General features: G+C 35.9%; 6 protein-coding genes across 6 annotated transcripts; 5 read left to right on the top strand and 1 right to left on the bottom strand.

The window, feature by feature from the left end:
• Nucleotides 1-626: 626 nt before the first annotated feature.
• Nucleotides 627-923, top strand: GCK72_022183 (uncharacterized protein; the record flags this gene model as incomplete). Its single annotated transcript, XM_003106834.2, has 2 exons — nt 627-686; nt 729-923. The coding sequence occupies 2 exons, from the start codon at nt 627-629 to the stop codon at nt 921-923; spliced, it is 255 nt and encodes an 84-aa protein (XP_003106882.2).
• A 2968-nt stretch (nt 924-3891) lies between these two features.
• On the top strand, nt 3892-6241 carry GCK72_022182 (uncharacterized protein; the record flags this gene model as incomplete). The annotated part of the gene is made up of 6 exons (XM_003106909.2): nt 3892-3954; nt 4006-4129; nt 4177-4284; nt 5063-5162; nt 5287-5398; nt 6101-6241. 6 exons carry the CDS (start codon nt 3892-3894, stop codon nt 6239-6241), a joined length of 648 nt encoding a protein of 215 aa, XP_003106957.2.
• A 4496-nt stretch (nt 6242-10737) lies between these two features.
• Nucleotides 10738-12885, top strand: GCK72_022181 (uncharacterized protein; the record flags this gene model as incomplete). Its single annotated transcript, XM_003106969.1, has 5 exons — nt 10738-10809; nt 10857-11003; nt 11879-12037; nt 12631-12689; nt 12786-12885. 5 exons carry the CDS (start codon nt 10738-10740, stop codon nt 12883-12885), a joined length of 537 nt encoding a protein of 178 aa, XP_003107017.1.
• Nucleotides 12886-15470: 2585 nt separating this feature from the next.
• On the top strand, nt 15471-20010 carry GCK72_022180 (uncharacterized protein; the record flags this gene model as incomplete). Its single annotated transcript, XM_053734691.1, has 11 exons — nt 15471-15548; nt 16397-16545; nt 17479-17602; nt 17842-17978; nt 18101-18183; nt 18235-18325; nt 18867-18984; nt 19034-19158; nt 19204-19285; nt 19343-19482; nt 19932-20010. 11 exons carry the CDS (start codon nt 15471-15473, stop codon nt 20008-20010), a joined length of 1206 nt encoding a protein of 401 aa, XP_053578257.1.
• Nucleotides 20011-22555: 2545 nt separating this feature from the next.
• GCK72_022179 (uncharacterized protein) lies at nt 22556-24651 on the top strand (the record flags this gene model as incomplete). The annotated part of the gene is made up of 5 exons (XM_003106945.1): nt 22556-22675; nt 22936-23109; nt 23155-23232; nt 23275-23403; nt 24493-24651. The coding sequence occupies 5 exons, from the start codon at nt 22556-22558 to the stop codon at nt 24649-24651; spliced, it is 660 nt and encodes a 219-aa protein (XP_003106993.1).
• On the bottom strand, nt 24439-24669 carry GCK72_022178 (uncharacterized protein; the record flags this gene model as incomplete). The annotated part of the gene is made up of 1 exon (XM_053734690.1): nt 24439-24669. The coding sequence occupies one exon, from the start codon at nt 24667-24669 to the stop codon at nt 24439-24441; it is 231 nt and encodes a 76-aa protein (XP_053578256.1).
• Between the last annotated feature and the right edge of the window lie 604 nt (nt 24670-25273).

Below are 25273 nucleotides of genomic sequence, written 5' to 3'. Positions count from 1 at the left end.
TTATACAAATTGTTTCGAAATAAATAAATACATTTATTTTTGATTGTGAATGAAATTATAATAATAGCATTACTAGCTATTTATTTTCTTACAAAAACTGTTAATTCTGCTTTAATCCCTTTCGGTTCTCCCAAAGTATCCACACATTTGTATCCATCATTAGCAGTTCTAAACGATACCAAGTGACTTCCAAGTATTTGCACAATATCATTACAGCGATGCGTTAAGATGACATTAAGAGCGTCCTCCATCAAATTTTAGGGGTTTGTTTGTAAGTGAACTTTATATACTCGTCTATATGATAGACTGGTACTGCCTAGTGTTGTTTTTGTTTGTTTACTCAACAACAAAAACAAGTACTTATTGGAAGATAAGAAGTGTCAGTTGAAGCAGTAGACGTGATGGGCGTCGTTGATTTTCCGGTGAGTAAAAAATACTGTTTAAAAATCTAAATGGTTTTTAAAACATTTCAGTATATATTATTTCAGAAGGTCCCTCAAACATTGAAAGTATATTCCAAAGTCACACCTGGTACTCGATTTATGTTCACCGGAAGATGCGAGGCCAAAAATTTCTCATTTGCCCTAGTGTCCTCTACGGAGATTGCAATCTTTCTTGAATTCGAAATGGAAAACGAAAAATTGGTGAAAGCGAAATCGTTTTGCAATGGAGAGTGGTCTAGTGAGGTTTGTCATCAAAAATTGAAAAATTCGAACAATTCATTATAGAAACTGCTGAAAAATCCAATTCGGCCGAATGGAGATTTTTTCATTCAAATTGTGGCCTGCAAAGAAGATTTTGAAATATACTTTGGTGGGAGTTACTTGTTTTCCTTGAAGTATTCACTCAGCTTGGACTCGATAACTGGAATACGACTTATGGAGACTATGGAGATGTATCGTGTGGAAATGGAGCAGTTGTAATCACTTTTCAGTTTTTTTAATGAAAAATTTCCGGTTTGAAGGTTCCTGTTAATTGTTTCACAATCAATGTCCCGTTATCTTTCTTCCCTAATGATAATAATTATTTCATCTCAATTTCCGCCATTTTTCCACCTACAGGAAGCCACCAAGTGGCTGGTAGCAGCAAATAAAGTGTGCGGGTAGTTGTTTCGTATAGATATTAATACAAGTGTCATATCACTCATGACAAACAAAAGATTAAACGATGTGCCGAAATACTGTACACAGGTACTTGTCTTTGTCGAACACGCGGGTTAATGGGAAACCGACTAGCGATAATCTTCACAATATGTATTTATATTGGCTCTTCTCTTTTAGATGATGAAGATTATATCGATGAGAGTGGAGTGTATGTTATATGTTGGAGAGATACTCTGAAAAACAAATTATTCAACGATACGTGGAAAAGAAAAACATTAGATGCTTTGTCAGTTATTGGTCACTGTAATTGGTCACTGTACATTGTCACTGTTTCTGTCTGTGTAATTGAGTTAGACTAGTTTTGTCAGTGTACTTCCGGTTCTCATTAGGTATTCTTGATATTCCAAACATTTAGTTAGTCATGAGAATTCTTCCAAGTTTTACGACATTTCATCACGCCTATCAATTTTAGAAATCAAACAACAACTCAATTTCGATTGAAAACGGTTGGCCCGCATTCCATCATTTTATCAGATAAGGCATAAAAACCAAACTTCTCCCCTTCTCTTCTCTTTTCCTCTTCTTTTTCATGTTCAAACTGTTTGCGTAGTTTCGTTTTTGTGCAAACACGGGTTACACCGTGAATTGTCATGAATACATTTGTCTGGTGAAGAGAAGAAGGGGGGAATCAACGCATTAGTCGCAGTACATCTTCTTTAATTACATAGAGGAGAGTTGGTTGGTTTGAGGAAGAGTCAATCTCATCCTGTTATTTGATACTGGTTGGTAGAAGCATTCACTTGTTGCGTATGAGATGACCGTTTAATTGCACAAGATTGTACTCCGGTCGTGACCTGGCATGAATGAACTGTGAAGTAGTACAACAGTGATCATTATTCAAATAGAATAGCTGATGGATTGAAATATACCAACTCATGTCGGAATTCTACTAATGAACACACTCACACTGAAAACACTGACATTCACACTGAAAAAAATATGTTTTACACTGACAAAAATATGTTTTACACTGACAAAAATATGTTTTACACTGACAAAAATATGTTTCACACTGACAAAAATATGTTTTACACAGACAAAAATATGCTTTACACTGACAAAAATATGCTTTACACTGACAAAAATATGGTTTACACTGACCAGATTTTTTTTCACTAACCAAAATCCTGATTTTACTGACAATTTTGGTATATTAACACCCGCAAATATAGCATAAGAAAGACATAAATACAATTTCTAATTCAAGACATTCGTATAACGATTCTATGTCATCACTTCACTTTTCAATGATCCTTCATTTATTTGTCTCTGATTCCTTCACCATCAGCAAATCAGTAGCTCATATATTTTCCTGCCGCTTCTCGTCGTTTTCTTGTCAAACACGATTGAATTACGGTATCATCAAAGCATTATATCAATCGGCGGTCTCCACTCCCGACAAGAATCAACCAATTGCAGTTGTCTCTCGATTTGCAATCAACTTTTTTTTTCTTTTGGCTCCTCTCTTTGTGATGCTTTTCTCTCAAATGATCAAATAATGATGAAAAAGCACTCGAATCAATGTTGAGTCGTTTTTTTATAGGCTGGATTCGTTTTCATTCATGTCTCGAGCGCGAAAGACGATTGCTGAGGAGGCGGCGGGTACTGTAGCTCGGGGGTTGGACAGTTTTCAGGTTCAGAGAAATATCACAGTGAATGTGAACATATTGGGTTGGTCTGAAAAAAACAAAACAGTTTTATGGAACTGAAAATTACAAAAGCACTATTTGTGTTTTGAAAACAATACTCATAATAATATGAAAAAATTGGAATAAATCTTGAAACACAAGAAAATTCTTCAACTGTGAACTAGTACAAAAGTGATGGTTATTCAAATATAATGGCTGATGCACAAAAAAAGTTCCATGTTGTGTTTGAAAAAAACTAACTTATGTAAGAATTTTTTAATGAACATTATTCACACTGACAAAAATATTTTTACACTGACCAGATTATTTGCTTCAATGACCAAAATACTTATTACTTAGACAACGTCGGCATAGCAGAAACATACCATAATTATCACAAAAACTCAATGTGTGTTTTAATCCTGAAACACAAAAAAATGTGTCGAAAATGGGATCTAAAAAGTAATTGAAACTAAACGGTAACATAAATGAACGTACTGACACTTTTTTCAGAAAATCGTAATATCAAAATTCTGCATTCTTCGTTTCAGAAATTAAACAGTATGGCATAAATTCACAGATTGGTGAAAAACAGAGTTTCCCATTATTGCTGATTGAAAAATTCAGTCTGGTTGTTGCAATATAGTCAACAAACGGACAACAGTAGGCTGACCGGGAACATATGACATTGATAAAACATTTCAATTTATTAGAATTTTTTAATTTTCTACGCAAAGAACATTCTTGACTTTCCCCGAAAGAGATCATATACTTCAAATCCATTATTCCGCTTCGTTCTTTTATAAAAAGCATTTTCCTAAATGTTCAAATGCTCTTTCATGTTTTGTGAAATGATTCTCCTCTCCCATGTCCATTGGGACATTTGATACCAACAAATTAGCGTCGGAATCAGAATAGACACTATTTGCTCGATATGCTCCTCTCCCACTCTCTGAGCTCCCTACCGTACACCCGCCCCTTTGTGTATGTCAAGAAGGGGGGCTATCGCTTTCATTGCTTCTTCTTACCGCTTTCAATTAGAGTTTGATTGGCGAGAAGCAAGCAGAAAGCAAAATATTCGGATTTATTATATGAGAATAATGGACCAAAATCAAAAATTCTACATTTCTAGTTTACTACAGGAAACACCTACTTCATTGGCGGTATGTTAATTAATTTTTTTAGTTTCACATTATTTCTCTTGTCTCTTACAGAAAATAGATGAGTCCACTAAATCCCCATCCCAATCCCCAGTTCCCACCGGTAGTGAATGTTCGTTGAACGACTCTTCCGATGCAAACCAAGATCCTAAATCAGATATCAAAGATGCAGCAAAAAGTGAGAAATAGTTTGATGCACAAAAAATAAATTTTCCCATGATTCAGTTGGTTTTAACGCTTGGACTTACATGAGCCAACAGCTAGCAGCACAGTTATCCCAATCTGGAATGAACAGGCCTGGAGGTGTTCCCCCACAACTTCCTCTATTAAACAGTGAGTTGCCAGAGAAACATAGTCATACACAAATAGTCAAAGCTTTGTTGAATTTCATTTTTATATTCAGAGAATGGCTGTGTGCTATATACCATTTTTCTTAATTTTAAGAATTTTTCAAGGCGAGATTCAGTAGAAAATTGTTTAACTTCAAGTGTGGCTTTGCAACGAATTTCACCCGTGCAGATCCTGAAAGTAATTTTTGTGATTGGTGAAAGTATATTGTTACCAGGTTTCACTAATTATTGCTGTCTGTGACTGTGTACAATATTTCAAGAAATCTGGTACCAAAAACGAAATAATCAGAAATACCAAACGTCTTCCCCAATGTAGATCTCATATATTCAATTTTATGTTCAGATTACTACTTTACGTATTCTCGATTTTCGAATATACTACGTAGTTTTCTAAATACCATGAGTATTCACAAATCCCCTACTTAATAGAAAACGTTTGAACGGATTTGTTGTTATTCATTCATGTATTTCAAATATCAAACAAATATACCAATAAATGCCAATAATTAATCCTGACATATCAATGGTAGTCATTTGTCATTAATATTGAAAACAAACACAGAATCTTGTTCGCAGCAGCGGATCACTAATCATAACTAACCACTGGATTAGGGGTAACTAATCTAATTAGGTGAGCAAACATGTCTACTTATCCTCTCATGGGAGAAGACGACACATTCTTCCGAGAATAGAAAACTTGGTGTGGACAGAAATGTGGTCAACAAAAAACTACTCAAATAACACAAACTATACGTTTTCAGTGAACGTCGCCCAGCCAATGGGAAATGTGTTCGATCCCCGAGCCTGGCTTTACCCATATTTGAGCAAATCCCCACAGAAAAGGAAAGGAGGGCAAATCAGGTACATGTTTCGTCATGACACTTTTTGTTTTGTTATTCAAATATGAGATTTCAAATTAGATATTTCATTTTTTGAGTGAATATTTACTTTGAAACTGCCAATTTTAGATAATAAGTGTTTTCAGGTTCACCAATGAGCAGACTGACGCATTGGAGCACAAGTTTGATAGTCACAAGTATCTTAGTCCACAGGAAAGGAAAAAACTTGCCAAGTCTTTAAGTCTCAGTGAACGACAGGTAATTGAATCGCAATTATTTTGATGATTGGTGGTGCGCGGGATGAAATGAGAGAAAGCAAATATATGGGGTACTGTAGGTTGAGAAAAAACGGAGCGCGAAGAATTGAAAATACATCCGTGGCAGAACTGTAGAGTTTCACGTTGCATCTGAAATGTTTTATAGTAGGTCATACAGTTTCCAATTAGTTGTTTTCCAACTATACAGCCAGTTATTACTTTATTTCTCAACCAAATCTAAATTTAAAACTTTGCTCCTTTTTCACTGGGTTTACTTTCCCTGAAATTATATCATCAAATTCCGAGAAGATGATTTTTTTCTATCCTTGTAAAAATATTCTTCATCTTCACGCATTCGCAACGTATTATCTCAATGAGAACGAAAAATCTTGAACGCCAAAAAACAAACGCAAAAAAGTTTCCGGGATTTAGAGTCACATCGACTCGTCATTTTCCCATCTCAAAATAACAACAATTAATCCGTCAAAACAGAAAAAAGAAATGACGATTGGTGAAGTGTCAGGCGTCATGGCATAATAAGAAGGCTGAAAAAAGCATTAGGAGCTTTTAGAAATAATAATAAATCAAGTTTTATTGCTTTCAAACTCCAAAATAAGCAATAAATCAAAGTGTGGATTTTGAGATCATGGCATATTCAAAAATGACATCATACCTAGAAACTCTTTGAACTTTTGATTTTCAGGTCAAGACATGGTTTCAAAATCGACGTGCCAAATGGCGTCGTGTACGTAAAGATGGTGAAGACGAGGACGAGATGCCAAATGGAGCGTCAGCAAGAAGCCTTGGACAACTTCAGGCGTCAAATCCTTATCTTCACTGCTAATAGACACACCACAAAAAGTCAAGTACATTAATATGATTATTGTCACACCCCGAAAAATGTCGTCTTCTCGTTTTCGACGTATTTATCTTCTTTTGATCTTCCAAAGGATTTCAGTTGTTTCCCCCCATTTTCTAATTATATGCGTTTCCTTACCATTTTGTGTACTGCATTAATAAATGTATATTTTTTATGTACAGTATTATTGTGCTTTGAGATTAACCATGTGCGTGTGATGTCTGCGACTAAATAGAGTAAGAAACGACAACTACGTTTTCAGGAGGAAGTTATTATTTTATAAGAACGGTCAAGGAAGATAAATGTGGAGCGAATACAAATGTTTGGTTTTGAAGCTACAAAACTTTTGAAAGCCCTCTTGTCCTCTGTAAGTGTGACGTCGGAAAGTGAACCAATAAAAATATATATGTTTCTATGACCTCATACCCAAGGGTGAGAATGTTTTTACAACTTTCTGTTCCAGAAGATTCAATCTTGTGAAAAGTTAGAAAAAAAAACAATTTTAGATATAATATTCTTTTTTAAAAGTTAAGTTAATGGAACTCTGAAAATGTCGGAACGTCAATAAAACCCAATCTCATATTTTATGAGGAACTTTTTTTTTCATTCCATTCTCAAGTTCTCTCCAAGTTTTTGTTTCCGGGAAGTTCAACGAAATACTTCCCCTAGATCGTTTGAAATCGCTTGAAATCGTTTGACGTTTTAGAAATCGTTTGAAAAACGCATAACTCGAGTTCCTATCTTCCGCTTGGTTTTTGTTCCGTTCTCTTTTCTTTTCAGTATGTTTTCATAGTCTTAGACTAGTGCATCGTCACATTCAGACATGTTTATCATCTGATTTCTAGTCTACTGCGTACTTTCTTGACATTTTCGAACGCTGAAATAAAAAACTCTGAAAACACGAAAAACACAACAAAACAACAATTGGATGTAATCTTGTTAAGCAACATGCTCATGAACTTTCTATTTGAACTTCTCTGAAATAAAAAAATAATCCGATCCGCCCGGCTTCTTCAACAATTATAAAGGCAACAGCATAATCAGTTGTGAATGGGATTTAGTGGAACATTTTATTTTATTTTATTCATCCGGATGAGGGTGGGAGGATTAAGGAGATGAAAATTAGAGGGGGGGAATCGGAAATGCTAACACGCTTCCGCTTTTTAGTGCACAAGATGTTTTCGGAAAGTTTTTTTTTCAGAAAATGTTACTGTTTTCCTGTTCTATAATAGAATCATAAGTTGTGTACTTCAACATAGTTTAAAGGTTTTTCAACTATACTTTCCCTGGTCCAACTTGTAAACATATAAAAAACCAGGAAATAACAGATTTGGTTTGTTTTTGGCACACTTGTCACTATCAGGATGACCCACAAGACCAAAAACCTAATTCAAAGACAGATCTAAGAATTTTTCTGCTTACCAATATTTAGTTGGCACCAAAGTGGAAAAGTTCCCTCTTTTACATATTTTTCCTCTGAACCCAGTCGGTTTTTGTTTTCAGTTCTCATAAAAATCTTCAATGCAATTTTCTCACAAATTTTTTGTACTGATTTGACATTCACGACCCGTATACATTCCTTGATTTGAAAAACAAATCCAGACTATATAAAAGACAATTTCGTTTCTAAATGTTTTTCTAGACAATACATTTGAGTTTTAGATATTGTGGCATTAGATTTGAATCCAATTTATTTTTTGTACACATTTGACATTTGACATGAAATAAATCACACCGACCGAATTACTTGTTTAAAAAGTTTTCATACCTTTTTTACCGTTTTTGTTTGTACCAGAACGTTTGATCACATAATTCTTGTTAGGATAATTATACTTTGATCTAATACTCTAATTCTATTTCGAACAAAGTTTAATAAATTCAATGAAGAATAAGAGGAGAATCTTCCTATCAAATTACCACATAGTAAAAGTAATCCTCCTTTACCTCCACGTTTATCAATTGTGCTCTCCTACCCTCTTTTCGTTTTCTTCAATGTAAAGAATCTTTCAAAAATTGAGTTTTCTTGACTTCTATAAACGTTTAAAACCCAAATTCCTATGTCTCGTGTCCTTTACGACCAGCTAGAATAGGCTCTAATTTAACGATTTCGTGTATGATGTCTGCCTAGCGAGGGTACTAATTTTCCCATTCCATTTTTGACAACGCGTACTAAGAATCTCAGAAATGAAGAGGAGACAAATGTGACGACGATTCACAACAACAGGGGTAAATGTCACCAAGTTCTAAGGGATGAACTATTCTCCGATTTTTGAAGATATCTAGCCGGAATCCTAGATTTCAGCGTCTAATCAACCGCTGACAAGCTTAACTTTTTATTTTTCATTTTTATTATATCCCATTTTATTCGAAAATTTCAATTCCTTATTCCAGAAAGGTAAACAAAACTCGTCTTAAGACTAGGAAATCAGAAAATCTGACAATATAAAAACAAGGATAAATCACGTTTCAAGGCAGAATATACTATTTTTGTTTTTTCTGAACACCTTTCGATTTTACATTCCCTGATTCATGAATTAGTCACATATTCCATCGAAAAAAGGGCTAAAGGCTGTCTAGAGAAATTTATTTTGTTGTTGAGATTCTAAGAAGGCTTTTTCGTAAAAATCTGGTAAATGGGCTGTCATGGTAATTCCTACGCATCCACTTGAAATGACACTAAAATTTGTAGTTTTTTCATTCAGAATATGTATTTTTAGTCATGTATTCCTACTGTAGTCCTAGTACTCTTGAAGTATATGTGACATGTCGTTTTTGACATGTTTCGATTTCCGAGAAAACGAGATCCTCCAACGTTTTTGGCTAGTTCATCTCTTTGTTAACATTCTTTGAATTTTCGGTAACAAGGTCAAGTTTTTCAAATTTTGTTTTGAAACAAGATAGTGATGAGTATTGTAACAACAGATTTTTGGACTCATGATGAGATAGAATGCCTCATGTGAGAACTGTAGTGACCGAACAAATGTAAACCTACCATTAAGCGCATGTGATTCAGCAGTCGGACGTCAAGTTTTAAGTTATAATTATCTTTGAATAAGTTTCAGCAGTTGAGTGATGATGTCTCTAGCTTTCAAGTTAGCGGGGGTGTCTGACAAGGGACCTTATGGCATTAACATTTAGTTTTTACGGGACGTTATGTGAATATTTGCATGTAGAGCTTTTTATAAAAGTCTAGAAAAATTAGATTCGAGTATCAAAAGTTTCTAGTAACCCCCCCCCCTTAACGTGAACTACTGTCCCCTTCAATTGTTATTTCGTTTGCAATGCTTCCTGTTTCTGCAAGAAAAGGTAGTTAATACTGATTGAAATTTCCATTCTCTTAGGTTTTCGAACTTATTAGTCCAGTCTTTAGGAATTCCCATCACATTAGAATCACCTGAGCGTCCTAAAACAGCGAAAGGAATGACCAAGTCAAACAAGATACTGTAGTTGTAGTCTTCCCGTAGTTTCTGCCTTTCGAACTCTATTCACACAAACATCAGATAAATTCGCACGATTCTTGAATCAAAAACTGTTCTCTCACCAAGATTTTCGTAGATTTCATTTTTCATCCTACCATCGACGACTTATCAATGAGTCTCCATTTATGGGCGCAACACCACAAAGTCAAGCCTAAGAGCATTTTCTTCACACCCTCCCGCGCGTGTTTTGTTTTCTGATCTTCTTCTGAAACACTGAGGAAAAGAAGGGCGGAGGAGTCAAGGCTTCCTCTTTCTTTATGCTCAAAAGTGTAACCACGCCCATTATTCCAGCCTTTTTGTGTGATTCTCAGTTTTCTCAAACCTGACGACACAAACTTTGAAGCTCCGCCCCCTAGATTCGAGGACTCACCCTCCCCTCTTCTTGAAGAACAAACTTCCCCTCCAAGAAAACGTTTGACCTACTTCCCAAAAAACTTCACTCCGAAAAAATGGTTAGGCACTTTTTTGTTTTGTTCTTTATGGAGGAAGTGACGCCACACTGAAAAGCTCATAACCTTTTTTCTTAAGGGTACCCTTTCTTCATCCCATTCCTCCTCAACCCACGGAATTCGTACAATGTACAACATTTCGTATCGTTTTTCAATTTCAGCTCAAATCCCTCCGGTCCCGCCTTCTTTGTGTGTATTTAAACCGGGTTTAGATTGAATCAAATACACACTGACAATTCATTTCTCACGAGTTGAGAAGAATTCAAGTCCTTTCTGACAATTCAAAACGGGTTAGAATTGTCGTTGACGTTTTATTTTGCCACTTTGACTTCGACTCTTTCTCTGGTTTTTCTGACATCTAATAACTCAAACCATTTGTGACGTAGCAGAGTCAAAAGTTCCGGTGAAATTTATTCACGTTAAAAATTTTTGAATTGCTGGTAGGTGCTGTGAGACTAAAATCCTTTTTTTTTTCTTCACTATGTCCGTTTTTCTTCCTGTATAATTTTTCATCTTAGCATGATTCATTAAATCATTCAGATCTCGTCATAAAATGCATCCACGATATTTACTCCCGATTTTACTTCTAGTTTCTTTCCCAGCCTTCACGTCTACAATGACTCTAGTAAGTTTCAACACCATGAGGATACTCTTAGAATCTCGAACTTCCAGAAACGACACTACCGTAGGCCAGTATGCGAACCATCGCAGTCCTGCTCCTACAGTTACCAACAATTCACGTTTGAACTATGCGACTGCCCACAATCCAAGAGCTGTCCAATGGATAACGGCGTTCAGCTGAAAGGGATTACCTATCAAGTTAGTTTTTTCACTTTCTTCTACTAAAAGAATAAGTGCTAGTGACGAAACCCAGCAACACTTATTCGCGGGAAGCAAAGAGAGTAAGAGAGCACTTGCGTCACCACTTCTCAAAATATAAACCTATGATTAGGGCTCAACTTGGATGTGTCTTTTTTCTAGAGAGAAACCTTTTCTAAGTTTCATGTTGTTTTCAATTGAAATGATGTAATCATTGAAAAAATACAAAACAGAGGAATTTCATTTGTTAGAGTGGTCTCGGATCTTTGGGCTTTCAACCAACAATTCAAAACTTCTTTTTCTGGTATAGATTTTTATGAACATATGACAATGAGAAACCCATGAAAACACAGATTGTCTAGAAGGCATGTCATATATTCAGTCAAAAATAGAAACTCACTCAAATCAAACCCTCAAATCCTCTCAAGCGGGCGTGAAAGTTTCAGCTCTTCTTTCTTTGGTTTTAGGACTTAGGGCCGATCTAATCTACGCAAGCCAAACGTCATCTCGATGAAACTCATCTAGCGATTGAACGATCCAAATGAATCAGTTGAATTCAAATCGCTTGATTGTGCTTCTAAGCTCTTTATGAATTGGTGATAAGACGTCTACACCCGGAACAACGTAGGAAGGAAAACTAACTTGATTCATATTTAAGAAGGACTTGACAGATCACTTTTTGTGCAGAAACTTGGAAAATCCTGATAGGAAACTTAAGATGTACCGGGATTGGAAATCCCGATAGACTCGCATTATGGGAGGTAGAGGAAATGTGCATCGTCCTAGAGGGACCGGCTGGCAATAGTCAAAAGCCGGCCACCGAGCAAAACAACAGAACAGAAACCATAAAACACCCAAACAAGTTCACATTTCAGTTCTGCGGTGCTCGAGAACTCCCAGAATGCATGCCAGACGAGATTGCTGCTGAAATCAACTTTCTCCAAACCTCAATTTACTGTGTTTGCCCTCTTGATCAAATCTATGTCAAACAGAAGGAATCGTCGAATGCTAGCGTAAAATACGTCTGCGAAGAGGTGAGTTTTCGGTGTGCCAGTCAAACCCACGACCACAAATTGTTTTGACATTTTGCTCTCGTGGCTTGTATCTCAAAACCACGGGGCGCTTTTTCTATTTATACTTTTGATTCAAATCTTAACCTCAAAATCCAAAATCCTGAGAAATATCGGAATCAGAAGGCCGAGGCAAACTACATATTTCGTCACTAGAATTACTGACGACATAGCTACATTTCTTTCTGAAACTGAGAAAAATCAAAACTCTTAGGAACAACAAAATGGCCGGGAGGACATGGTGTACACAAAGATTTCAATTACACAATCCGTTACCTTTGGTATAGTGAATCCCTTGAATGATATTAGTAACAATTTGCGTGGGTGAATACTAAAAAGAAACAATTACTTTTCCTTCTCACTAATGTAACGAATTCAACCAAAAAACCGCGTTTCTTCACGTTTGGGACTGAAAATTAAAAAATTACATTAATAATTCCCATAGGCATGGTGTGTTTTCTTCATGACGAGTTTGGCATTTTTAACCCCGAGTGATGTTGTTTGAAGAATAATGAGAATGTGAATGAAATAAGGTGCATTTATTATTCTCTTTTCAGAAAGAAATGTGCGAGGTCGGACAGATGTGCGGAGTTGGAAACCCTATTGTTGGAATCAAGTAAGGGATTAGAAATAGATGTAGATCATTTGATGTGACTTGTAACTTGTTCATAATTTGGGTTTTGTTACAGTATTCTCAATTTTTCATTTTCAGGCAAACCTGCCAATGCGCCGCAAACTCCAGATGCCAAGTAACAGCGCCAAACGTCTTCAATCCCATTTCGATACAAAACGCCACGTGCCAACCAATCTAGAGTTTATCTCGAGTCAAAAAATAATTTCCCGCCTGTTTTATAAAACGCCCCTGTACACTGATGATTATGACGACACTACCCCAGTTCACAAATTTCCCGATTTCTCAAGAAGATCTGCTTGAATATACTATAATTACGTGTTGCCTATTTCTATTTGAGTTTGTTACAAACAAAACGTCTACAATTGATATTGTCCCAAAAGTACTGTCTGTCTAAAATAGACTAAAAATAATGAAATCGCTGTATATTTTTTCTTAGATACCATTAGTCTATGAGAGTGTTTGCTTGTTCCGTCTCCTATATTTCTATTTTTGTATTTATGTTCTTCTTGCTTCCTGACACAATCGTGACGATTACCATTTTTCTACGTTTGAATGTTGAAATGATCAAAAATCCTGATCAAAAAGCAAACGAAATAAAAATTTTTGTCATTCGAAGATTTTATTCATCCAAATAACCAGAGCAATAAAAACGAGCACCGCGGAAGACACGTAATAAGGAAGTTGTTATCCTACCCACAATTTTTATTCTCGCATCACATCATCAGATTTCTATTTTATATCTTCTCAAAAGATATTCGATGTAGAACAGAGATCAACATATGTGGATCTGAAGGGATGTGGACTGTTTTGAAAGAAGGAAGACACGGGGGACCACAAGAATTCTGAACAGCTGTTTTCAAAACTTTGGTTTCGAATTTCAAGACGGGATTTGACGAGTGAGACAATCTGTCTTGACTAACTTTTCAAAGTACATTACAAAACGTGAAGGTCCTAACTTATCATTGTATCGACGTTGGATTTTGAAAGAAATAAAACGGTGAAACCAATAGAAAACGAAAATAGTGATGATTTGACGTTATTTATGAAAAATTTGTGTCCTTCAATATTTACAGCATGTTAATAAACTACACGACAGTATAAAAAATGATGTGAACAAAGTTACAGTGTAGCGTATTCAATGATATTTGAATAAACAAATCGTTAATCAGATAATTGCACTATAAGTTTATTCACAACTTCAAATATACTTTTAGTTATCAATTCCTTTAATTATTTCCAAAATTGTTTTGTTTTCCCTTTGAAAAAACTTAACTATTCATGTAGCAATTCAGGTTTCAGCCAATCTGTTTTCGTTTTGAATTACAGTATACTTGCCTGAAATTGTTACTTATTTTTATCATCACCCTATATTTTTGAGATTTACAACCCAAATTTCCATTTTCTTGTAGCAGACCAAAATCCTTTCAATTTTGGTCTTTGAACTCGGCATCAATACTATCTAAGAAGATTATTTGATCAAAGATAGGGAAATGCATTAAAAAAGGAAACTGAATGCTTATTGAGGACGGATGGAATTGAACTGGTCTAAATTTGAAAGAATTGTTATTCACGCCGGAATTGCATTTAAAATTGACAAGCAAAATGTATCTCTATACAGATTTCCATCGGTCATTGAGATTTCCGAACACTTCCAGCAGCGGCTAATTGACAACTTGAAGAAATACTTGTCATCTCAAACTGCAACTGACATGTATGAAGGCAATTCCAAGAATTTCAACTTGTCGATATTCAGAAAATGATAAATTTCAATAATATTTAAAAATCCACTCCCCAACATACAAATCATCCAATCAGATCAACCACGTAACACGTGGGAGAGAAGTAACAAATTCCTCCCAGAATTTTATTACTGCTGTCGTCATTACTCTTTCGAAATGTGTTACAGTTGTTGTTTTCATTCAAACCTGGAGAAAAATTATTGCCGTCCAAACCGATTTCGAAACTGAAACATGAGGCGGTCGATCGGTTGGTCGGAGAGAGGGGAGAGAAACCGACGAGTGCTTTCGCCTTCGGGTATCTGGCCAAGGAAAAGAAGAAAGAGAGATACGCCCGTTGGCTTTACACAGGTTTTGTGCTGAGAGCTTCAAGAAGACGGGAGATTTGAGAGATCACTGTGATCAGAGAGACACAGACAGTTTCGGCTCTCGGAGCACCACACTCTTCCCTCTATTCACGGGAAGTCTCTCTCGTTGAGATCCTCAACATTCTCTCCCACTCTTTTATCTTTTGTATTCGGAATTGTTTTTTTTTTCTTCAAGATTCTTCTATTTTAGATAACTTTTTTATTTTTAGAATTGTACGATTTTGTTTCACATGTTGGCTACACTATGGATGTCGGTCTGAGTTTTCATGTCTCTTGGTTTTTCTAAATGGGTTTATTTACCAAACCTGGTCATTCAAAATCTCTACACTGTTTTAACCTGGTATAGTTTAGAAAAGATTCATTAAAATTCATAAAACCAAATTTCACTAATTTACTTTCTTGAAACTTTTTTCAACCCCGCCGCGACATTGACATTCCAATCAAAAAGCGGTATCCGAGAGAGCAAATCTTCTGAGCACCACTCTATCCCCAATCTCAAACAGAAAAAATTCTCTCTATCTGTATATCCCTTCAACCCATTTACTCGTTTTTTGTTTTATCAATGTTTTGTGTAAGCTCAATTTTTTTCCATGAAGATACCTTCGTTTTGATTTTTTGTTTTCACTGCTCAATTTTCGTCTTTGTTGTAGACTTGGATAATGAGTGAAACTGAAAATGTGAACTTTGATCCGGAACCACCAAAACCGAAATCTACTGTTTTGGAGAATGGGACACCTGTAAGCGTTTTTTGTTATTTTCTGAAACTTTATCAAAAATACAACTATTAGGAATAGTCATACTTGTCAACGGGCCGAAACGGGCCGACACGGGCCGGCTCGTAACTCGCGTCAAAATGAATATTATGAGCTGAAAAGTATACCAAAATGTAGATCTCGACGAGTTCTATCTCCGTGGCCTACTACGGGCCGGATGGCTGTTCGTTAATGTGCCGCGGGCCGGGAAAAAGTGCCAAAAAACGCGAAAATGGTAAAAAAAGCCAGTCTAGCCCGGCCCGCGGCACATTAACGAATAGCCATCCGGCCCGTAGTAGGTCACAAAGATAGAGCTCGTTGAGATCTAAATTTTGGTATGTTTTTCAGCTCATAATATTCATTTTGACGCGAGTTACGAGCCGGCCCGTGTCGGCCCGTTTCGGCCCGTTGACAAGTATGGGAATAGTGGTATTGAATTCCGGAAAATTATGTCACAACTCCACAGGTATCATTCACGGACTACCACAATGTCAATTACTTTGAAATACAGTGACAAATACAGTGGCAAATACAGTGACAAATACAATGACAAATACACTGACAAATACACTGACAGATACACTGACAGATACAATGACAGATACAATGACAGAGACGAATACACTGTATTTACAATGACCGGAATAAACTTACATTGACCACTTCAGTGATTAATTGTATTCAGATTTTTTGGGGTACCGGCAAGACTGGAACAGTTTACACGCTACCAGGAAATCATAGTTATAAGAAACATAAACAGAAAAACCAAAATTCTACCGAATAATTTGGAAAATATGGTACTCTATTTCTACGAGTATTTCTCGAGTTTTCAGAAAATGTCCGACTCTTCATCAGCGCTGATCGAAGAAGGATTGTCTCTACTGAACCTGAAATCCTCATTGAGCCCAAATGTCAGACCAGTGAGCCCAGATTTACTGGAAAGAGCAACACCGAGTCCCGATTTTGGACTTTCTTCTCATACGTGAGTTGTTGTTGACGAGTAGTGTGTGTCAGATAGAGAAACCGAGAAGTGTGTAAGTGAGGAAGATATCTAAGAGTGTGTGTGCGCGTACAACGGAAATAATAGATTACACTGACCCCTTGTGAACTCGACAGGCCAAATGTTCTATGGGAGATCTGGGAAAAACGATTAGAAAAGTTAATATAAACGGAAAAGTTTTGCGAAGAATAGTAGAATCGTTATCAAAATACTCTTTTTTTAAATTTTCGTGTCGTTAGTAACCTCTAACTGGTTGTTTCTTAGAAAAATCCTAATTTTTATTCTAAGCAATCATTTTTATTTTCATTTTTACCTGTTTAAGTTTCTGCCTAAAGGTGTTAGTTTATTAAGCATATACAGCAATTTATATAGTCAAAGAAATTATATTTTTTAAATCTGGTTGTGTACTCAAGTCAGTCCAAGTTAACCATTTTGTTATTTCTTCTTTTTCCTTGAACCGTACACATTATATTTAAACTTTTGTGAAGTGCAGCTTCCCTCGTTTTTCTTTACCTCCCGAAATCTTGACAAAACATATAAAGACTTCTCTTCTGCAGAAACGCAAAAAAGTCACACGAGAGTGTGTGGGGGACCCGAGTACTTATCGTAGGTAAACACTGTTAGCTCAAAAAAATTGACTTTTGCGCGGGCGGCTCCAAAATCTCCCCACGGCGGCTTGCGCTAACTGCGATCACAAACACCACACCAACAAAAAACGATGAAAAAAGTCAAATTGTTTCCTGCGAAAGACGTTTTCGGCAAAACGGTTTCGAAAGTGAGAGAGAGAGAGATGACTGAAGGCAAAAAATAGAACGCGATAATAAGTACTCAAGACCATGTGATAACTGGGAAACATGGCATATTGTTCACAAACCAGTTTTCTGCATGTGAGAAATTAAAGAAAAAATGTTACAGATTGGCGCACGTCAAAACACCAAGGTTCAAAAGAATCGACTTCGATGACAGACTAGAGGATTTGAATCCAAACAAGCCAGCATGGAAGTCATGGCAAGAAAATATCAAGGATTCATACAACAGGGTACTTGTTTTTCCCAATGAACAAAACAGAAAAAGGGCTTGGACTCTTTAAAAATTTGAATGCAGTTGGAAAACACATTTTGGAAGAAAAACTAAAATGTGATTCTAGAGAAAACTAAAAAAAGGAATATAATTTTCAATAAGTTGGAAGTGAGAACTGGAATTTTCGATTCTCCTAAAACGAACATATTTGAACTTTTATTTGAAAAAATAATAATTTATATTCAATTGAGGTTTCAGGCCAAAGTGAGCGCTGAGAAAAAGCGAGAGGAAAACGAATTCATGGATAATATGATGCTCGGAAGACCACGCACAATTCGTGGAGAAAGTCCATACAGAAACTTGTCTAATGACACAGGATTCATTCCGTCTGTCAGGTTGGTCGTTTTTTTCTGGAAAACCCAACATTTGGTTTTTTAGTATCCTTTTTTTGGAGTTAAAACAATTTAGTACCCCTAGTGCACTCGTACACCACATTCGTACACCCCATTATTTACAGATCTCGAACCAGTGTGATGTCACCATCGTTAGCCGATCGTTCTTGCCTCGCCACATCTTCTTCCTACTCCAACATGTTTAATGGTAAGACTTTTCACATTTACGAGAGGTAATTAACTGATTTATGCCAAACAGCTGGATCTGGACCTTATGCAGCGCCGGCACTCAGCATTTCTCAAGGAATCGAATCAAGATACGAGGATAGAGCAAACAACATTGAATTGATGTAAGATTCTTGTTTTTATTGTGTAAAGGGATTATTCACAATAATAGAATAAAAAGAAACACGTGTAACATGAATGAAAACCCGACAAATGACTTTTCTGGAGAACAAGTTATGAGGAAATGTTTAACGTGGTTTTACAATAAAATTATCATTTTGAATAAAACGCTGACATATTCATCGAACAAATTGAAGAACAGAAAAGGTTTTTCGCGAAAATCAGTTTGAGTCAGAGTCAGTTGTCTGTCAGTAATTAGTCTGTCAGTAATGCAAAAGAGTGAAGTTTTGAAAACAAATATAGAAAATCTAAACTTAATCTGGAATTGATTAGATTTTAAAGTTTTCCTTTGGTATGAGGCATTTCTGACAGGTTGTTGCTTCAAATTTTCTGAAGTTATTGTTTTCTGTTGGGATTCTTTTTGGATTCAACTTATCTAGATTAAACTTTCAAAAAACAAAATTTTCAAATTTAAGGATTGATAATGACCAAGCATTTATCTGAGTTCATCAAAACGCTAAATCAATTATTCTTATAATTTTCTAGGCTCTTGAAAACTGCTCCACTCCCAGAACGTTACAAGACCATCACCACCCGCGAATTCCGTAAGGCTCCGGAACCATCTGCTGGCAGTTATTCGGAAAAGGATGATTATGATTTCTCTGTAAGTTTTGTTTGTAGAACGGACTTTCGATAAAAAAGTGAAGTTTTAGCACTACACTACTGCTCGTCCATACTACTCCCGACCAAATCGTGATGACCCAGACTATTTTGACTTTGACTTGCAACATTCGGTTGATATGTTCAAACGCCCAGAAGGAAAGTATACACCAAGAAAGTTAGTTGGAATTTGTTGAAAAATTCTTGTAAATTTTTCTTTTAGGCCACAAGAATGGGAGAATAAACTTATCAGTGAATCTTCTTCTAAGGGAACTGCTCCACTTTCTGGACACATGTTCACCAGAGTGAGTGAATGGCCTATTTTTCTTGGAAATATTTTTCCTTTACTAAACGATTTTTAGCCGGACGTGGATTGGAGAAACAACGGAACTTCGTATTTGAGTGCAGCTCTCAGAACTCCAAAATTCTGGGAGCAGCGATTTGAAAACATCGGAAAGCACGTGAGAGACAGTAATCCGATTAGCTTGGAGAGCATCAACAGGTTAGTACAAATATTTAATGAAGATCATGTAATATCATGATGTTCGTATTATCTGATTTGTTTTGTGTTGTTGGTTTTACGGATTTATTTCGGTCCATGTGTCTATTATATCCCTACGTCCATGTCCTGTCTCTATATTCTTTTTCAGACGGATACGTACATTACAAGATATCAGAGCGTAAGAATTACTGTTATTAATGTGTTACACTAACTTTATGTTCAACTAATCCTTGTATTTCGTTCAACAAATTTTTTCACACGGTTGGAGAAATTTTTTCAAAAATTTCTCACTAAGCCAGAATATCTATTTAAAAGGCTGATCAATTTTTGTTGAATATTCACTTCTAAAATGCAAGAAACTAACTCTTCTGTGGTTTTATGTTCACTTTCTGTCTAATGCAACATATATACTGTTATCTCTTTTTTAAAACAATCTTTTGATTTTTCAGAAACCGCCCAGTCACCAGCCGCTTTACCGAATACAGAGATCCTGACTTTGATGATTACGAGGATCCACTGGATGACTAAACTTCGGCTGGAAAAGTGAACATCGAGATTTTCCCGTTTTTTCTTCCCGGCTACATTATTTTGTTGTCTATCCAAGACAACACACCAATGTTAGAACACTCTTTACTTCTTTGTCTTCTTTTTTCAATCAAAGTCAGCTCTCATACCTGCCAATTATATGCATTTCCGGATTCAGTTGATCCGAGAAAGTAACCATTACTGTTTTCGTCTCTCTTCACTTCTATTTTGTCTTTTTGAAAACTTTAAAAACCATTTTTAATGAACAAAATCTCGTTTGATTTCCGTTTACTTTGAAAACTCATATTTTGAAGTGAAACAACAAACGTTTTGAACTAATTTTCTGTCATTTTGTAATCGGGAGTTACTCACCAAACGAGTACGCTTCTTTATGTTAACCAAGTGCATTCGATAACCAAAAATCTAATCTATGCTGAAAATCCCAAAAAAAGTCACTCTTTCTAGTCGCGTGTATAGCATCATTAACTTTTTAATCATCAATCAAATGTTTTTCCGCTTCTCATTTCAATACACACATATTTTAAACCTTTTCCCATGTCTTTTTGACATATCAATGGTTCGTGCATATTGTGTCCGCTGTATTATAAAATAAACATTTACTCGGAGTCTTGTGTTCATAATTGTAATGGTAGGTCATTAATAATGAAAATAGATTTTTTAAATTGAAAACTTCTAGTGACAAAAAATTAGACGATATGTATTGTACTATTAATGAAATCGTATTCATGAGATATTGGTAACGACAAAATGCAGATAATGTTTTCAGTCTCTAAGCCATAAACGCATATTTTTTTCCGGTCATACGACGTATCCTCATAAATGAAGTTTCCATGGAAATTCATTCCCAGTGGGGCTCACAAGAAATAAAACATAATGTGTATTTCTTCGACAAGCTGTGCCATAAATCTTATGTCAAACAATAGAAAAAGTGTGATCACGCAGAAAACTTACATTTTTCATATCAACTCGAGGTTTTTTTCCAGTTGCGAGAAATTCTTCTCAGTTTATTACACTTTTAGTCGTTCTTGTTTTGAACTAATTTTCAACTACATTATAAATAAAAATTTTCTCCGTCAAAAGTTTGAGTAGTCAAGAAAAACGTGATGATCCATCGTTCCAGCAACCACAAAAAACCCAGCAAGCGTGTAGTTTTCATCTCATTTTTTCACGAATTACGAGCACATAGAACAGGGAACAAAAACTAGGTGAGAGCATATCTTTTTCAAATCTCACGGTGGCCGCTCTTTGTAACCCGAGTAGATAGAAACTTATGACTTTCACTTTCTGCATAGGTTCGAAATGTTCTTGTTTTTTTCTGTTTTTTTGGAATATGACTGTAAACACTTTCAAGTACCTGAGCCAGTAGACGTATTTCTATGAAATAATTTTTTTTTCAGTTTTTGAAGTAACCGAACTTGAAAATAAGTCATATGTAGTTTCTTTAACCAGCAGTCTAAAAATAGTCTGAAATTTATGGTTATGGTGGGGAATCTTTTGTTAGACATACTAATTTCTGTGATGACCTTCATTGTGTTTTTCATACTACCGCTTCCAGAAACTTTTTTTAAATCAGAATTGCTTTTTGTAACAAGTATATATTATTATGCGATTCTGAACAGAACATGCAAACTTTATTTATATATACACACAAGCCATCCGGAGGCCAAGGTTTAATCAGATTTACAAAGTTGTGACATCCGATTTTTGAGACATAATTTGATTATGTCAGCGGGATTTTACAAAACACAAAATTCGGAAAGACTTTGTTTTTTCGTCATGTATCACTGGGAATTTTATTTAATATTTGAAGCAGTGGTCATTTGATTGTAGCTCCTATATATTTTTTTTATTGTTCATAATATTTTTGGTTCTGAAAATCGGAATTTGTGGAAACTCTATGTATAGATTTCAATAACGTCGACTTCTATTAGGGTGCAGAAACAAAAAATTCGTTTTCTTGTTATATTTTACTATAACTGCTAAATTCCATAATTTCACTTCTTTAGAATCCATGTTCCTCTTCATTACTCGAAATTCTCTGTTGTTTCTCCAAATAACTGCTGCGTGCATTACTACGTTAACATTTTTTTCTCGTTTTCTAATATTTGATCTTGCAAGGTAAAATGGACTGTGCAGAAGTTTGTCGTTGTCACTGTGAACTCGAAAGAACTCGCGTAAGCGCGAAGTAGAGTGGGGAGGAGGTAAAGGGCGAATAAAGATTTAGAGTTGCACAGAGAGATACAGATAGATGGGAAGAGTTGAGAGATAAAAGTGGATGTGCTTATCGGATGAAAGTAGAAAGCTCTTGAAACCCCATCGAGGACAGTACGGTGGCGGAGGAGCGGGGGGTGCTTACTTATCTACCCCATCAAGTACTTTTACCTCATACCACCGTCGCCTCCACTTGCCATACCATTTTTTCGGAATCCCCCCTTCATTCGTTCCTTCGTTTTTTGTTCAATCATAAGACTCACTATTTTGCGTTTTTAAACAATTTTCTAAGTTTCTCATTGTTTCCAGATCGAAAATGCGGTTCCTCGCCGTCCTATTAGTGCCACTTGTTCTTGCCGAAATCTGCCCCCAGGAAAAGCACACCATCTGTAACACCGGACATTTGACGTGCACATGCTCAGTTTCTCAACAGGATGTGAGTGCAGAAATTTAAAACAAGAAGCTGTGACGAAGTTGTGTTTTGCTTTCTGTGTTGAGATAGCATTCGCGAACTTTTCCGGGTAGATATTGACAGAAATTCGTTATTAGTAATATTTTTGATAATTGAGAATTACTTTTGTGCAAGGAAAAGTTTTATAGCAGCATTAACTAAATCAGCTTTCGCATTCCACACTAAGACTAGACAATTTTTCCGAATTATTACTTTCTTCTTATCTTTTTCCTCCCATATTCCAGGAAAACCCAGTGCCAGAAATTTCATGCAATGCCCTCATCGCCAGAGACTTGGAAACTGGAAACTTCCCGGTTGTGTCAATTGAATTCAACGTGAAAGATAATGAGGGTCTCGAAGAGTTCCCAGAAGAAGCCTTCAAAGAGAAGATTGCCTCCTCTCTTCGTGTCGATGATGAGGTAAAACTTAATTGCACACAATTCATAGTAAATGATGAATTTCAGGAAGATATCGTTGTTCTCCGTACCAACTGCCTTGGAACTGAAGATATCGTCACCGTTCAGTTTGTTATCTTGAAGAAGGTACTTGAATGTTTCTGTGAGAAATCTTACTCTAGTTTTTAGGACACCAATTCAAGCGCTTTGCCATTCACCGTTGAGGATTTGATCGACAACGAATCCATCACAACCAGAATGAAGGCCATGAAACATCTTGACAAAATTGTTGATATTGACGTTGACATCATTGAAGCTGTAAGTAAGAGAATGGAGTTTGTACGGTAAAAATTGATACATTTGAGGGTGTTTTGACCGGTAAAACACTATTTATCAAAATTCAAATCATAAGATAGTTTCAAAGTGACTTTTCCCCAGTTTTGCAGATTTTTGGAATTTACGAGAGTGGTCAATAGTCTCAGTGAGAGCGCGAACACCATTGAGGCTAAAGACACATATAGATATATCAAAACTTCCCATTTGAAAACTAGAAAATGTTTATTATTTCTTGTGGTATGCCCTGATTTTTGACCTAGGTTCAACTTTTATCAAAATTCTGAATCAACTGGAGAACAAAAAAGTTTCACATAACAACAGATGATTATGATTCAGAGCAAAATTGAGTTTACAACTTTTAGTAGTCTAGTCTGGTTAACTTGAGTTCATAAATTTTTGCATTATTATAAATATAACTACTGAAACCAATTATGTCGATTTTCTGAGTCTATCTTCACCCCTAGAAATATTCAATCCGTCTAGACATAATCATGACATTTCCTTGCTCTCCCAATTATTACTTCTTATTTCCTTGTTTCTTACTACCCAAATAGAATCTACTCTCAAAAAAAGTGTTTGATGAACGTAGAGTAGTCCTCTAATCAACCACAATGTACGTCACCATACCATCAAGACTGAAAAACAATAGCTCCTGATAGTGTTAATAACAATCACGTGGGTGTGTCGAGACATTTTTGTACCTTGTTTTTCCCCGAGCGGCTCTCGTTCCTTGTTTTTGGAGTAAAATTGGGGGAAACCCGGAATTGAATCACATGGCGGTAGAGAGTTGGAGCAGCTGGTCAATCACTCACGACAGAGAAAAAAAACAAAAGAACGAGGTATCAAATAATTTGGATGAATGAAGTTTTCTATTGGTATTATTCACTTCCTCGGCAGAATCTCTAAAAAAAATTGTGTATTTCACCTAACAACACATTTAAAAAGTGTAAAAAAATTAGCTGGACCGTTCCAATGATGTTATCTGACGTCACATTACTTTCGAAAAACTAGTTCTAGCTATCCAGTTCCACCCAATGACAATAAAGAATTCAGCAAATTACTCTTTTTCAGACCGACGAATTGATTGACATCGAGTACGATCCAAGCAATCTCGAATTGATCTTCAAGGCTATTGTTCTGGGACTCACTTTCGGCTTCTTCTTCGTCCTCGGCATCTGGAAGCTTATGAAGAAGGGTGACGACTACGCCGATGATCTTCAAAAAGCCTAAAATTCTACCTTTTCTCATTTCTTTTCACAATCTCGATCCGATTTTTTCCGACTTTTCGATATTTCCCGACTCTTTTTTTTTCTTTTTTCGAAATTCTCACTCTTGGACTAATATCCAATTCAGACTCTTACATTCAAACTGGAAAAATCTGAATTTCATAAACGTTTTTGTTTTTATAATATGAACCTTTAAAAAATACAAAATGGCATTTATGGAAAAATCACAGCGGTTTTTTACTACATGGAATTTTAGAGAAGTCTATAGCTAAAAAAAATGCACAGCACAAAAGAAATTACAATGTAAGAATATACAACATATGTACAATATGAACCGGTGGGAGGCATGGATGTTCTTATACAACACTTTGAGATGGAATGGGGGAGAAGAAGGTTGTGAGATTTGGGAAATTATGAGTGTGAGATGATGGGAAAAGAGTGAGCTAATCAAGAAGTGTACAGTAGAAAGAGGAGGTGCAGTCAAATCGTTGTTGGCTGCGGAGTTATTGCTGAAAAATTGATATTTAATTATGAGTCAGTAAAATTTGGTTTGATGGTCAGTGTAAGTTGGGTTACTGGTCAACAAAATTTGGGTTACTGTACCTATTTTACTCCGTGTGCAATGT

The sequence above is a fragment of the Caenorhabditis remanei genome, chromosome X, assembly GCF_010183535.1.
Source record: "Caenorhabditis remanei strain PX506 chromosome X, whole genome shotgun sequence".
In the NCBI taxonomy this organism is placed as follows: Eukaryota; Metazoa; Nematoda; class Chromadorea; order Rhabditida; family Rhabditidae; genus Caenorhabditis; species Caenorhabditis remanei.
Note: the sequence above shows the minus strand (reverse complement) of the source record. Positions and strands in the feature narration are given on the sequence as shown.